Below are 11,536 nucleotides of genomic sequence, written 5' to 3'. Positions count from 1 at the left end.
GGGTTGGTTTTTTCGCCTGGAGTTTGCTCCAGGGACAACAAGGAGCTGCTTCCCAGGCTCTCCAGGCACCAGGAGGGCTCCCCTGGAGCTGCACCCCCCCATCTCCCCCCCAGTCTCCCCAGTCCATGCTGGGAGGAACTCCAGGCTGCTGTGGTTAAAAAGGATACTGTCAATGCCTTCCTGTAGATGCTTTTAATCCCTTCATATTTATTCAAACCACCTTTAGTGCTGTTGGATTGCCCCTCCCTTCCTCGAGGGGCTTCATTTCCAGAACTTCTCTCCAGGTTTCAAGGGTGGCAGAGGATGGTGGTGACGGACTTGGCCGGGCGAGGGGGTCACCCAGCAATCACAGGATTTGCACAGCTCTGGGGAAAAAAAAAAACCACACACAAAAAAGCAAAACACTTTGTTCAGTTCATACTGTGGCAGGGGAGAGCGAAAAGTGGGATTTCGGAGGCGGGGGTGTTGTTGTCTGACCGGATTCCTTTGGAAAAGAGCGGAGTTTTCCAGGGGAAACTCGAGAACACAGAACCCAAAGCATTCTCTTTTCTGTTTGCCAACCAGGGTGGCAGCATTAAGGTAGCTCGAAACTACTTGACAGTGTCCTTTTAAATCAATTATCCGTCTTCAAATGGACTCTTCCTGATGTTTGTATTTATAAGTACCAATAAACACCATTTTCCAAGCCCCGTCTCACGGGAGGGATGAATTCCTGGAAGAGAATCCACCTCCTGCACCTGGACAGGGAGGGTGTTTGGGGGCTCTCCAGGTGTGTGAACCATGGAATGGTTTGGAAGGGTCCTTAAAGCTCAGCCCCTCCTCAGGTGGCTGTGAAGGGTGTTGGGCAACTGGGAGTCAGCTCCCAAAATGTAGGGGAATTGCTCCATCCTGTGATTTCTGAGCCCCACCCCTGTCCCAGCTCCCTCCCTGTCCTCCCCTGGAAACCTCCCGGGTTGTGTCCCCCAGTCCTGGAATGTCCGTTCCCACCTCCCAGCAGAGTTTTCCTGTGACCTGCGACCTGCCTTGCAGCTCCCACAGCCCAATTCCTGCTGGGCCTCCCTGTGCCCTTGGGCTGCAGATGGGGCAGGGACAAAGACACCTCTCCAGGGAATCAGCCCCGGGGCTCCCGGGCTGGGAGATCCTCCAGCACATCCAGTGCAACCAAAAACGAGGCTTTTCTGCTCTTTTAAGGCACTTTTTATCCCAGTTCTTGAGCGCTCCCACAGAGGGGGAGGATGGGGCAGGTGTGATGTGCTTGTTTCAAACAAGGACTTTGACAAATTCCTCTTTTTCTAAACCTCACTGTAATTTCCCTCGTATTTTTATTTGATTTTCCCTGTGTTGCTCAGGGCTGGCCTAAGGTGTGGTGGGTGCTTGGGCTTGATTTTGGGTTGTGTTTTTTTTTTTTTTATGGCAGGGTGAGGGATCTTGGCTACAGCGTCCCGAAAAAATGAGGTTTGAAACATTTTGCCCTCTTCTGGTGAAGGATTGAGTTGTTTGGAGGGGGGTTTATTTTCCATCTCAAGGTTTCTGTCCTCCCTCTGGGCCAAGTCCCAGCAGAGGCTCCTTGTGCTGAAGTGCCAGGAGAGCAAAATAATGGGGAAAATCAAGGAGAAGCCTCTTTCCCTCCTCTGTGCAAATCCCTCCCTCCTTCCCAACTCTGGCTCTGTCCCACTCAAGGTTTTTAACCTGTTTTTAGCTTGGGGGGAGGGAGCTCAGCCCGAGGGACTGGATGCAGGAGCTGAGCCTTGTGCTGTGCTCTGTGGTGCAGAGAGCTGGGAAATACTGTTTTAATGGTGTGATCTGTGCTTGCCTGGGCGCTGGGGGTATAATAATGCATTCACTGAGAGTAAATCCACAGATACAGATGTATAGGGGTAAGATATAGGGGTAAGATATAGGTGGAGCTGAGGTGGGGGGGACCCCAAACCCCCACAGGGATTGAGGCCGCTCTCCATCCTGGTGTTCCTCTCTCCATCCCGGTGTTCCTCTCCCCATCCCAGCACGGCTCCAGCTCCGGGTCCTAGCGCAGCAGCAGCTGGAAGCCCTCAGGGCCGGGGGCTGCCCGGGGGAATGGGGCTCAGCCGGGGCCACCGATCGCCCCCTGCCCGGCCCCGCCTGCCCACGGTACCTTTGGTGATCACCACCACGAAACTGGCCTCGTCCTGGAGGGTCCTGAGCATCTGAGGGACACGGGGAGGTAGGGGGGGTGTGAGAGGGGCCAGGGGGGAGTGTGTCCCGTCCTGGACTGTGTTTTGTCACCCCCTGGGTGTCCCCGCCTGCCCTCACCGCGTCGCTGACGAGGACCTGGATGCCGGAGGGTCCCTGGCGGGAGAGCCGCAGGATCTGGCCCGGGGGGAGCCCCAGGAGCTCCGCGAGCTTCCCGGTGAGCTCGGCCACCGTCAGCTGCTCCAGGTGCAGCTCCTGGTACGGCCCTGGGGTGGGGTGGGATGGGATGGGATGGGATGGGATGGGATGGGATGGGATGGGATGGGATGGGGCGGGGCTGTGAGCGCCCACCCTCCATCCCTGCTCTGCCCTGCACCTGAGCCCTCACCCCACACACCTGAGCCCCCACCCCACACACCTGAGCCCCCATCCTCCGCACCCTCAGCCCCGCCAGGCTCCCGTGCCACGTAGAGGGTCAGCCGGGGCCGCGGGCACCTGAGGGGGCAGAGAAGGGGCTGGCAGGGGGGCTCGGGCCTCCCGGAGCCTCCCGGGGGGTCCCCAGGAGGAGCCCACCTGCCCTCCAGCGCGTGGCACAGGCGGATGCCGTCGGGGGCCCCGCAGATCTGGATCAGGTCCCTGCGGGAGAGCTTCAGCAGGTCGGCGCCTGCGGACAGGGGGGCTCAGGGGGCGGCAGGTGTGTGTGTGGGGGGGTGGGCTCTGCCCCCCACCCCGGCCGGGGGTCTCACCTGTGAAGTTGGCGAACACGCGGGCGCAGGCGGAGAAGCGGCGCCGGAGGAGCCACTGCTGCGTCTCCAGGGGGGACGCGCAGGGACTGAGCACCTGAGTGGGGAATTGGGGGGCTCAGAGGGGGCTCAGCTGGGGTATGAACCGAGCGGGTGCGTCCTCAGCCCACCCAGCCCCTCCTGGGGGGCTCTCGGGGGGCTCCCTCACCTCGCCGGGACTCTCGGCGGGTCCCTCGGCAGCGCAGGCGGGCGATGCACACCCCCTGCGGGAGGGGCCGGGGCTCAGCGGGGACCCCAACAGTGTGGGGGGGGTCCCCGGGGGTCCCCACTCACCTCTCGGGGCTCAGCAGCTTGAGGGGGTGAGGGCTCGGCAGCCCCGGCGTGCCCGGGGGGCTGTGGGGGGCACCCAGCATGTCTGGCCATGGGGGGCACTGAGGGTGGAGGGGGGTCATGGGCAGAGGGGCCCGGGGGGCACGCCCGGCCCGCGGGGAGGGGGCGCAGGGCCGGGTCCCACCTCGGCCAGCACGGTGCTCTCGTAGGACGGCTGGAATTTCTCCCGCTCCGGTGGCGGCTGCTTCTCCACCTTCTCCCGGTCCGTCTTCTGCTTCCTATCGGCCCCCTTGGGCTGTGCCGGGGGGTGAGGGTGGCCCCAGGACCCCCGGTTCCCCGGACCATGGGGTGCTCAGACCCTCCTCCACCCTCCTTCCCATGCACCCACCCCTGGGGCTGCAGCAGGCAGGGATTTCCCAGTGCAGGGGGGCACTGGTCACACTGGGGTCACTGGTGCCCCCTCCCCAATACCTTGAACACCTTGACCAGGCAGCTGGCAGAGTGCAGGTGCTCGGGGGGGTCTCCCTTGCCCCCCGCCCCGAAGGTGTCGATCTGGATGCGGAAGGGGACCCCCTTCTCCCCCCCGTTCTTGCGCAGGGTGAACTCGGTGCTGATGCAGTGAACCTGTGGGGGGCAAGGGGGGAGGACAGCGGGGTCAGGGGTGGCCACTGGGCCCCCCCAGAACCCCCCAACCTGCCTGGCTCCCACCTGCACGAACACCGGAGGTGCGCCTGGAGGGGTCCCACAGGAATTCCACCGTGTTGAGCAGCGTGGGGTGGATTTGGGGCTCGAGGATGCCGACGGAGAGCGGGATGTCTGCGGGAGGGGGGGTGAGTGCAGCCCCCACGGCCCCCCCGGGGCTCCCCCAGCCCCAGCACCCACCGATGTCGAGGATTCGGTCGCCGGGGCGGCTCCACCGCCAGCCCTCGAGCTGCTGCTGCTCCGAGTACTGCAGGCGCCGGTCGTGGAAGGACACGCGGACCACGCTCTGGGGACAGCGGCGGCCACGGGCTGAGCCCACAGCCATGGACCCACGGACACGGCTGGACCCACGGACACGGGCTGAGCCCACAGCCATGGACCCACAGACACAGGCTGAGCCCACAGCCATGGACCCACGGACACGGGCTGAGCCCACAACCGGACCCACGGACACGGCTGGACCCACAGACATGGACCCACAGACACAGGCTGAGCCCACAGCCATGGACCCACAGGACACTGTGCTGGACGGGGCTGAACTGGAGCTGAACCCGATCTGAACTGGAGCCGGAATGGGACTGAGCTGGGACCGGACCAGAGCTGAGGTGGGGTCGGACTGGGGTAGAAATGAGGCAGAACTGGGGCTGGGGTGGGGCTGGACGGGAACAGAACTGGGACTGGACCAGAACCAAGACGGGGCTGGACTGGGGTAGAACCGGGACAGAACTGGGGCTGAGTTGGGGCTGGACTGGGACAGAAGTGAGTCTGGACAGGGGCTCTGGCACAGCTGAACTGGGACTGCAGCCCAGAGCTCTGCCCTGAGGCTCCCCCCGTTCCGGGGGTCCCCACCCCGGCTCACCTTGACCATCCTCCGTCCCTCCGCGGGGTCCCCCCGAGGGGTCCCCACCATGCGGATCTCGTACGACTGCCCTGGGGAGCAGGGAGGGGCAAAGTGGGTGCTGAGCCCCGGGCAGGGGGGGGTCCCTCCCCCAGAGCCCCCCCAGACTCACCCTGGTTGAGGTAGGTGAGGGTCTCCTCGTGGTGCCGCACGGCGGGGGAGGTGGGGGCGCACAGGACGTACTGGAACGCCGGGAATTCGGGCTGGGACGTGGAGATGCCGTTGGGCTCCTCCTGCTTCAGGTAGGGCAGGACGGGGGGGTCCCTGTGGGAAAACAGCCCCCAAAAGGGTGGGCACCCACTCGTGCCTCAAAGCCCCCCAAAGCCATGGGATTTGGGGGGGTGGGGGCAGTACCTGAGCACTCCAGAAGCGGGAAGGGGGTACACGTCCCCCGCGCTGGGCCAGTAGTGGTCGGGTTGGCCGTGCCAGAAGAGCATTTTGGGGGGATCTCAAGGCAGGGGGGGACACCCCACGGACAGGGTGGCAGCAGAGAGGGACAGACAGGTGAGTTCCCACTCCCCCCATGGCTTTATAGGCACGGGGAGGGGTGATGTAAGCAGGGTTGGGCCCAGTTTGGCCCAGTCGGGGCCAGTTTGGGGTGTTGACAGTAAATACTGCAGGGGGGGCCTGGTGTTTGTTGTCACAAAGGGAGGGGGGAACACACGGGGTTGATCCAGGGGGGCTCCCCCAGTCCCTTTGTCCCAGCCAAGGATAACCCCCCCTTTGTGCACCCCTCATTTTAATCCCTTTCATTTCCCTCAGATTTGGCTCATTTTGGGGGGAAAAAGGGTGTTTCACTGAGTTCCCCCCCCACCACGGGTGTTAAGGGAACAGCCCCCTCCCTGGGGTGCAAATTTCGGGGGGGGGGGGTCTATGGGTGCTGTCCCCCCCTCACAGGGTGGCACTGGGATGTGACATGAGGGGGTGTCACACTTTGGGGACACCGTGTGATGAGCTGGGAGGGTCTCAGCTCTATTTCCAGGGGGTGGGTGGGACCCCCTCCCAGGTTATAAATCCTCCCCAGGTGGGCCCAGGGGTGGTGCAGAGCTTTAGGGGAGGCGCTGTCTATCTGTCTGTCTGTCCATCCCCAGGGCCAGGCTGGGTCTGGAAGGAGCTGCTGGGGGAATTTGGGGTGTTCTGGGGGGACCAGACCCATCTCTGGGGGGGTGTTCCCTGGTGTGAGCTCCACACAGCTGGATAAAAAGCCTCCCTGTCCCCTCTCCCAGCCCTGGGTCCTTCCCCTCTGGGGGTGAAGAACTCCCCAAAAAACCTTCCCAACTCCCCCAGAACTTTCCCCTGGCCACCAGCTCTGCCCCGAGCCTTTGGGGGGGGATTTTGGATGGATTCAAGGACCTCCAGGCTCCCTGAGCCCCCTCCCAGTCCCACCTGTAAGCCCCAGGGGTGGATCCAGCCCCCAGCAGCTCCTCCCCATCCCATCCCACCCCATCCCCTCCCAGTTCCAGACACGGAGACTCAGCTGGAGGGGTCCTGGATGTTTTATTGGGTGCTGGAAGCCAGAAAACGCTCCCAGGAAGGGACAGCCTGTGGTCACTTCTTGGCCTCCTCCTCCTTGGAGAGGGTCTTGATGATCTCCTCCTTCTTGGCCTGCAGCCGCTCCTCCCGCCGCTTCCGCGCCTCCTTGGTCTTGGAGCGCCGCGCCTCCGCCTGGTCCCTGCGGGATCGAGGGCTCAGGGTGCACCAGGAGCACCTCAAACGGCCCCAAAACCCACCCCTGACCCCAATCCCCTCCTGCTGGATCCCTTCCCTGCGGCCCAGCAGGGGCTGTGTGAGGTCACAGCCTCTGCTGAAGGACACGGCAGGATTTTGGGATCCCTCCCCTCCCTCCCCCTGGTCAATCATTCACTGAGCTGCTCAGGAATTTCCCAGTTTCCCCCCTCTGAGCACTAAAACCCCCACCAGGATCCCACATCTCTCTGCTTCCAGCCAGCCCTGCCCAGCTGGGGACCGATCCCTCCCAGCAGGGCCGGAATCCGGCCGGAATGACCCACGGCGGGGGGGTCACTGCTGACAAACCCCCCCTTCCCCCTTGCCCAGGGGCAGCACTCACGCCAGGAGCTTCTTGCGGGCCTTGTCGGCCTTCAGCTTGTGGATGTGCTCCATGAGGATCCGCTTGTTCTTGAACACGTTGCCCTTGACCTTCAGGTACAGGCTGTGGTACCTGCGGGGTGGAATAGGGCAGGACATCAACCCCCTGCACTCCTGGGTATTCCAGGGGCATTCCTGGGCACCTCCCCCTTTCCCAGAGGCTGGCATTGCCCAGGGGCAGCCCTCCAGGGAGGGTTTAACTCCATTCCCAAGGAGCTGCTCAGGGTGTCCTATGTGAGCCCCAGCACCCTCCCAGCAGTGCCTGTGGTCTCCCAGCAGCGCCTGTGGTCTCCCAGCAGCGCCTGTGGTCTCCCAGCCCCTGCCCTCCCCCCCCTGGGGGCTGCAGGGCCCCCCCAGCTCCGTGCCCACGCTCACATGTGGCGGTCGATCTTCTTGGACTCGCGGTACCGGCGGAGCAGCCGCCGCAGGATCCGCATCCGCCGCATCCAGGTGACCTTCTCGGGCATGCGGGCGTTGGCCGTGCCCTTCCTCTTACCTGGGGAGGGGGACACGGGGAGGGGAGGAGGATGAGCCCCCAGACCCGCCAGTTAAACCCCACGCTCCTCCCACAGCATTCAATCCCCCTCTACAGCTCCAGTTAAAAACCACCCACCCCGTGCCCAGGGGTCTCTCCCCATGGCAGGGGCACCCCTGGGGGTCTCGGGAGGGGAGAATCTGAATTTTAGGGGTAGCCTAAAATTCTGGAATTCCCCCGACTGGCACATCCCCTCTCCAGGCACTGCCAGCTGGGGGTGGGGGCTGCCCCTGGGGGTCCCTCGTGGGTGTGTGGGGGGGTGTGTGTGGGGTGCAGCCCCCTCACCGATGCCCATGTGCCGGCCCTTCCTGCGGGCCAGCGTGTTCTTCCTGCAGCGGGCGCGGGAGTGCACGGTCACCGGCTTCCTGATGATCAGCCCATCCTTGATCAGCTTCCGGATCTGCTGCCCTGCAAAACACGGCCAGAGCCTCCCCTGGAGCCCTCAGGTGAGCACAGAACACCCCCTCTCCTGCTCTCCATCCCCATCCCACCTGGATGCAGGCTGGGAATGCCATGGAAGGCGGATCTCCCCCCAAAAACCCTCTCCCCGCTCTGCTGGTGGATCTCTTTCCCCCAGGCCCCCCCGGGCAGGGTTGTGCCCAGGACACCCCCCCTCCCAGTGCCCAGGACATGCCCCACTCACGGGAGTTGGCGTTGGCGATCTCGTTGGTCTCATTGGGATCCAGCCACACCTTCTTCTTCCCGCAGCGCAGGACGCTGGAGGCCAACCTCTTCTGGAGCCGGAGCATACTGGGAAAGGGAGGGACAGGGATCAGGGGGGCTCTGCATCCCCCTCAGGGATCCCCCCCCTCATCCCTGTCAGGGCCCTGCCTGAGGGCCGGCGGGATCCAAGAGGCTCATCCAAGGATCGCAGGGCCCGAGACCGCCGAGCCCTCCCCGCACCCCCAGACTCTCCCCATGCCCCCCACCAGCCCCTCAGCGCGGCCCCCGCCGCCATCGCGCCCCCTCCGCCATCTTCCCGCGAGGCCCCAGGAGGCCGCAGCCGCCTCGCAGGGCCCGGGGCCGCCCCGCGGCACGGCCAGGACCCCTCCCCGGTACTCAAACCACCCTGCCCGGTGTTCCCCGGTGCCCGCCGAGCCCCCACGGGCCCCAAAAGCGACCCCGGCCCCGCTCCCACCTCATGGCGGCGGCGCCCGGGCCTGAGGGAGAGGGGAGGGGAAGCGGCGCAGGCCCCGCCCACGGCCCGGGGCACGTACCACTCTGCCCCCCGCACCCTGCGGCGGCCTCGGGGCCGCTCAGAGCGCGGCGAAGGGACAGACTCAGTGGGGTTATGCGTGGTTACATACGGGGAGGACACGCGTGGCGCAGACACCCACGCGGGATGTGCTGGAGGGATGCGAGTCCATCCCGCCCCCCCCCCGTCCCGAGAGGAGGGGTGGTACAGCCCAGCGCGTGCGCGTGGCGGGAAGGGCCGGGCGGGGGCTGCACATGCGCGGTACGGGGGTGTGGGAGGCACGTGGAGGGGAATGGGGGGAACTGGGAGGGACTGGGAGGGACTGGGAGCGCTGGGAGGGACTGGGGTGGGGTCAGGGGGTGTCCCCGCACCGCTGGTGGCGCGGCAAGCGCAGGGCCGCGGGTGCAGGGCTCTGCTGGGCCCGTACTGGGAGTGCTGGCTCTGTGCTGTGCCTGGACTGGTCCGTACTGGGAGTCCTGGATGTGTCCTGGGATCAGCCCTGCCCGTGCTGTGAAAAGTCTGTCCTTATCTTGGCATCAACCTGGCTCATACTGGGAGCACTGGTCCTGTCCCGGCCTCTCACCTGGGGGGATCCCCCCCATCCCACGCTCACCCCCCAGGCAAACATTCCTTAGGGATGAGTTCAACATCCAGCAGGGAATGGCATCCCTTCTGTCTTTCCTTCTTTCCCAAGAATTCACCCCAAAAGCTCAGCAGGGATCTCTGATCCTGCACTGTCCCAGTGGAGCATCCCTGAGGATCCAGTTCCACCTCTTTCCCAGCGATTCTGGCGCTGCTGGGAAAAGGGAATTCGTGTTTTCCCGGGAAATAACCTCCTGATGGGGCAGGTGACAGCTGGCACAGAACATTCCACCTTCCCAGTTTTCTGTGGCTGGACGTGAGTGAGGTCTGGGTGTATCCATGGCACCACTTTGCAGCTGGAAAACTGAGGCAGGGACAGGCTGGGTGATGTTTCCTGCCCCAAAAAACCGCCGTGGTGAGGCTGGAAAGGGGCCCGGTGGCTCCTGGTGTGACCCAGAAAAGAGCTGGAGCCTCCCTGGAAACAGATTGCTGAAGAGTTCCTGGAAAGGGGAAAAGCTTGGGAAATGCTAATGTATGGATTGTGAACGGCCTAAAAACGCAGGGCTGAATTCCTGCCTTAAAAATCCACCTTTAATCCAGCGAAAACGCTGCTTTTTTTCCTCCCTGATGCCAAACAATTCCCAAATCCACCGTTTTTGCAGCGGTTTTTCCCTCCTTCCTTCCAGCTGGGAGTGGCTGGAGAGTGAAAGAACCCAAAATCACCTTGTTGAGCCCCAGGATCACCTCGTTAACCCTCTGGAGACGGGGATGCCGAGACAATTCCCTCGGGATCTGGCGGCCGCCGCGCTCCCAACATATGGTGTGAGGAGAGAGGAGCCTCTGCCGACAGATTTTTGGTTCGTTTTCCGAGGAAAAACACGGATAAACACAGGCTTTTGCTGTTTAAAAACTGACTCATCATTTTCCTTAAACAAACAGCCCCAATCTGGAGGCTCCCGAGGCGGGAGAGGGCTCGGCTTGGCATCGCCAGCCCCCCCCCCGGGGGGTTTTCTCCGCTGGGATCGCTGTCCTGGCGTTGCTCCGGGATGGGGACGGGAAAATGTCCCCCTGCAAGTGTCACCTCGTGCTTTCCAAGCATTCTGGGATGAGGAGAACCCCCCTCCCCGAGCCCGAGTTTGAGGAGTTTCAGGTAGGGATGATGATGATGATGATGATGCTCGTGGTGTTCCAGGGGGGATTCACCATCCCTGCTCTCCTCGTTCCGTTGGGTTCCCGGGAATATCCGTGGCTGGATGCCCACCAAGCTTGCCCCGGGAGCATTGAGGGGGCCCGGGGAGCCCCCCACCCCCTCAGCCCGGGGAGCAGGAGCAGCTCCAGCAGCGGGAAGGAGGTGCCATAATTCCCTCGTGCTCCCACGCCGTGCCAGGGAATGGTACACCCGCCCCCGGGCACGATCCCGGCTGGAAGAGCCCCCCCACCCAAAAAAAAAACACCCTCTGGGACTTTCCCCCCCAGACCCTCCAGGGATTTCAGCTCCAGGCCTGGGAGAGGTGGGGAAAAAGCGGGAGACGAGCAGGATTGGGGTTGGGGGGCAGTGATTTTCCCAAACCTGGAGCTTTTCCAGGCACGGGGAGAGGGGGGGTTGGCTCCAGGATGGTGTCCCGGGATCTCCGGTGTCACCTGGGGCAGCTCCTCCCTCTCCAAACTCCCCTTCCCTATGGAAGCCCCTCGCGGTGCTGGTGATGGATGGGGGCTGAGGGTGGAAAATGTGGTGTCAGCTGTCCCGGGAGCCGGGATAGGAGCAGGAAAAGCCCCCCTGGAGGGGGCCGGGCAAAGGAATTTTTAACTTTCCAACAGCCGGTGCTGTCGAGGGGGGTGGGGGGCTCAGGTGGGTCCTGCTGGAGTCCTTTCCCCCACGTCCACACACAGCCTGGGGGGGTGACGACTCTCTTTTTGGGGGTCCCCCTCCCCCCAAGCCAGGAAATCTAAAGGCCGGTGGGAACTACTGTGCCCCCCCCCCGCAGTTAGGGGAGGGGGGATCGTCATCACCCCCTTTTTCGGGAAGGGGGATCCTCATCAACCCCCCCTTTCGGGAAGGAGCTGTATTGGGGGTCCCCTAGCTGGGAATGGAGCGGGAAGGCCGCATTCCCACCCCCCCAAAACCCCCGGGAATGTGGTGGGAGCGGCCATCCCCCCATCCCCACTCCTCCTTCTTCCTCCTCCTCCTCCTCCTCGTCCTCCTCCTCCCTCTCGCCGTCACCGCGGGGGCCAGGCCTGAGCTTCATCGTCATCGTCATCATCTTCCTCTGTGTGGT

At 63.7% G+C, this 11,536-nt stretch overlaps 2 protein-coding genes across 2 annotated transcripts; both read right to left on the bottom strand.

The window, feature by feature from the left end:
* Positions 1 to 177: 177 nt before the first annotated feature.
* Positions 178 to 5,781, bottom strand: LOC126648056 (transcription factor CP2-like protein 1). Its single transcript, XM_050330732.1, is given in 16 exon segments — positions 178 to 2,023; positions 2,132 to 2,183; positions 2,290 to 2,435; positions 2,588 to 2,664; positions 2,743 to 2,833; positions 2,916 to 3,009; positions 3,121 to 3,193; positions 3,243 to 3,343; positions 3,427 to 3,537; positions 3,714 to 3,866; positions 3,951 to 3,962; positions 3,964 to 4,058; positions 4,125 to 4,230; positions 4,804 to 4,874; positions 4,955 to 5,106; positions 5,197 to 5,781. Coding segments are annotated over 16 exon segments (1,650 nt in total). The 5' UTR covers positions 5,280 to 5,781; the 3' UTR covers positions 178 to 1,790.
* Positions 5,782 to 6,320: 539 nt separating this feature from the next.
* RPL19 (ribosomal protein L19) lies at positions 6,321 to 8,681 on the bottom strand. The gene is made up of 6 exons (XM_050330794.1): positions 8,622 to 8,681; positions 8,127 to 8,233; positions 7,769 to 7,891; positions 7,324 to 7,444; positions 6,911 to 7,021; positions 6,321 to 6,514 (listed from the first exon to the last, which is right to left on the bottom strand). The coding sequence occupies exons 1-6, from the start codon at positions 8,624 to 8,626 to the stop codon at positions 6,391 to 6,393; spliced, it is 591 nt and encodes a 196-aa protein (XP_050186751.1). The 5' UTR covers positions 8,627 to 8,681; the 3' UTR covers positions 6,321 to 6,390.
* Between the last annotated feature and the right edge of the window lie 2,855 nt (positions 8,682 to 11,536).

The sequence above is a fragment of the Myiozetetes cayanensis genome, unplaced genomic scaffold, assembly GCF_022539395.1.
Source record: "Myiozetetes cayanensis isolate MyiCay16 unplaced genomic scaffold, myiCay2020 scf44, whole genome shotgun sequence".
Taxonomy (NCBI): Eukaryota; Metazoa; Chordata; class Aves; order Passeriformes; family Tyrannidae; genus Myiozetetes; species Myiozetetes cayanensis.
The sequence above is the reverse complement of the archived record's forward strand: the minus strand, read 5'-3'. Positions and strand labels throughout refer to the sequence as shown.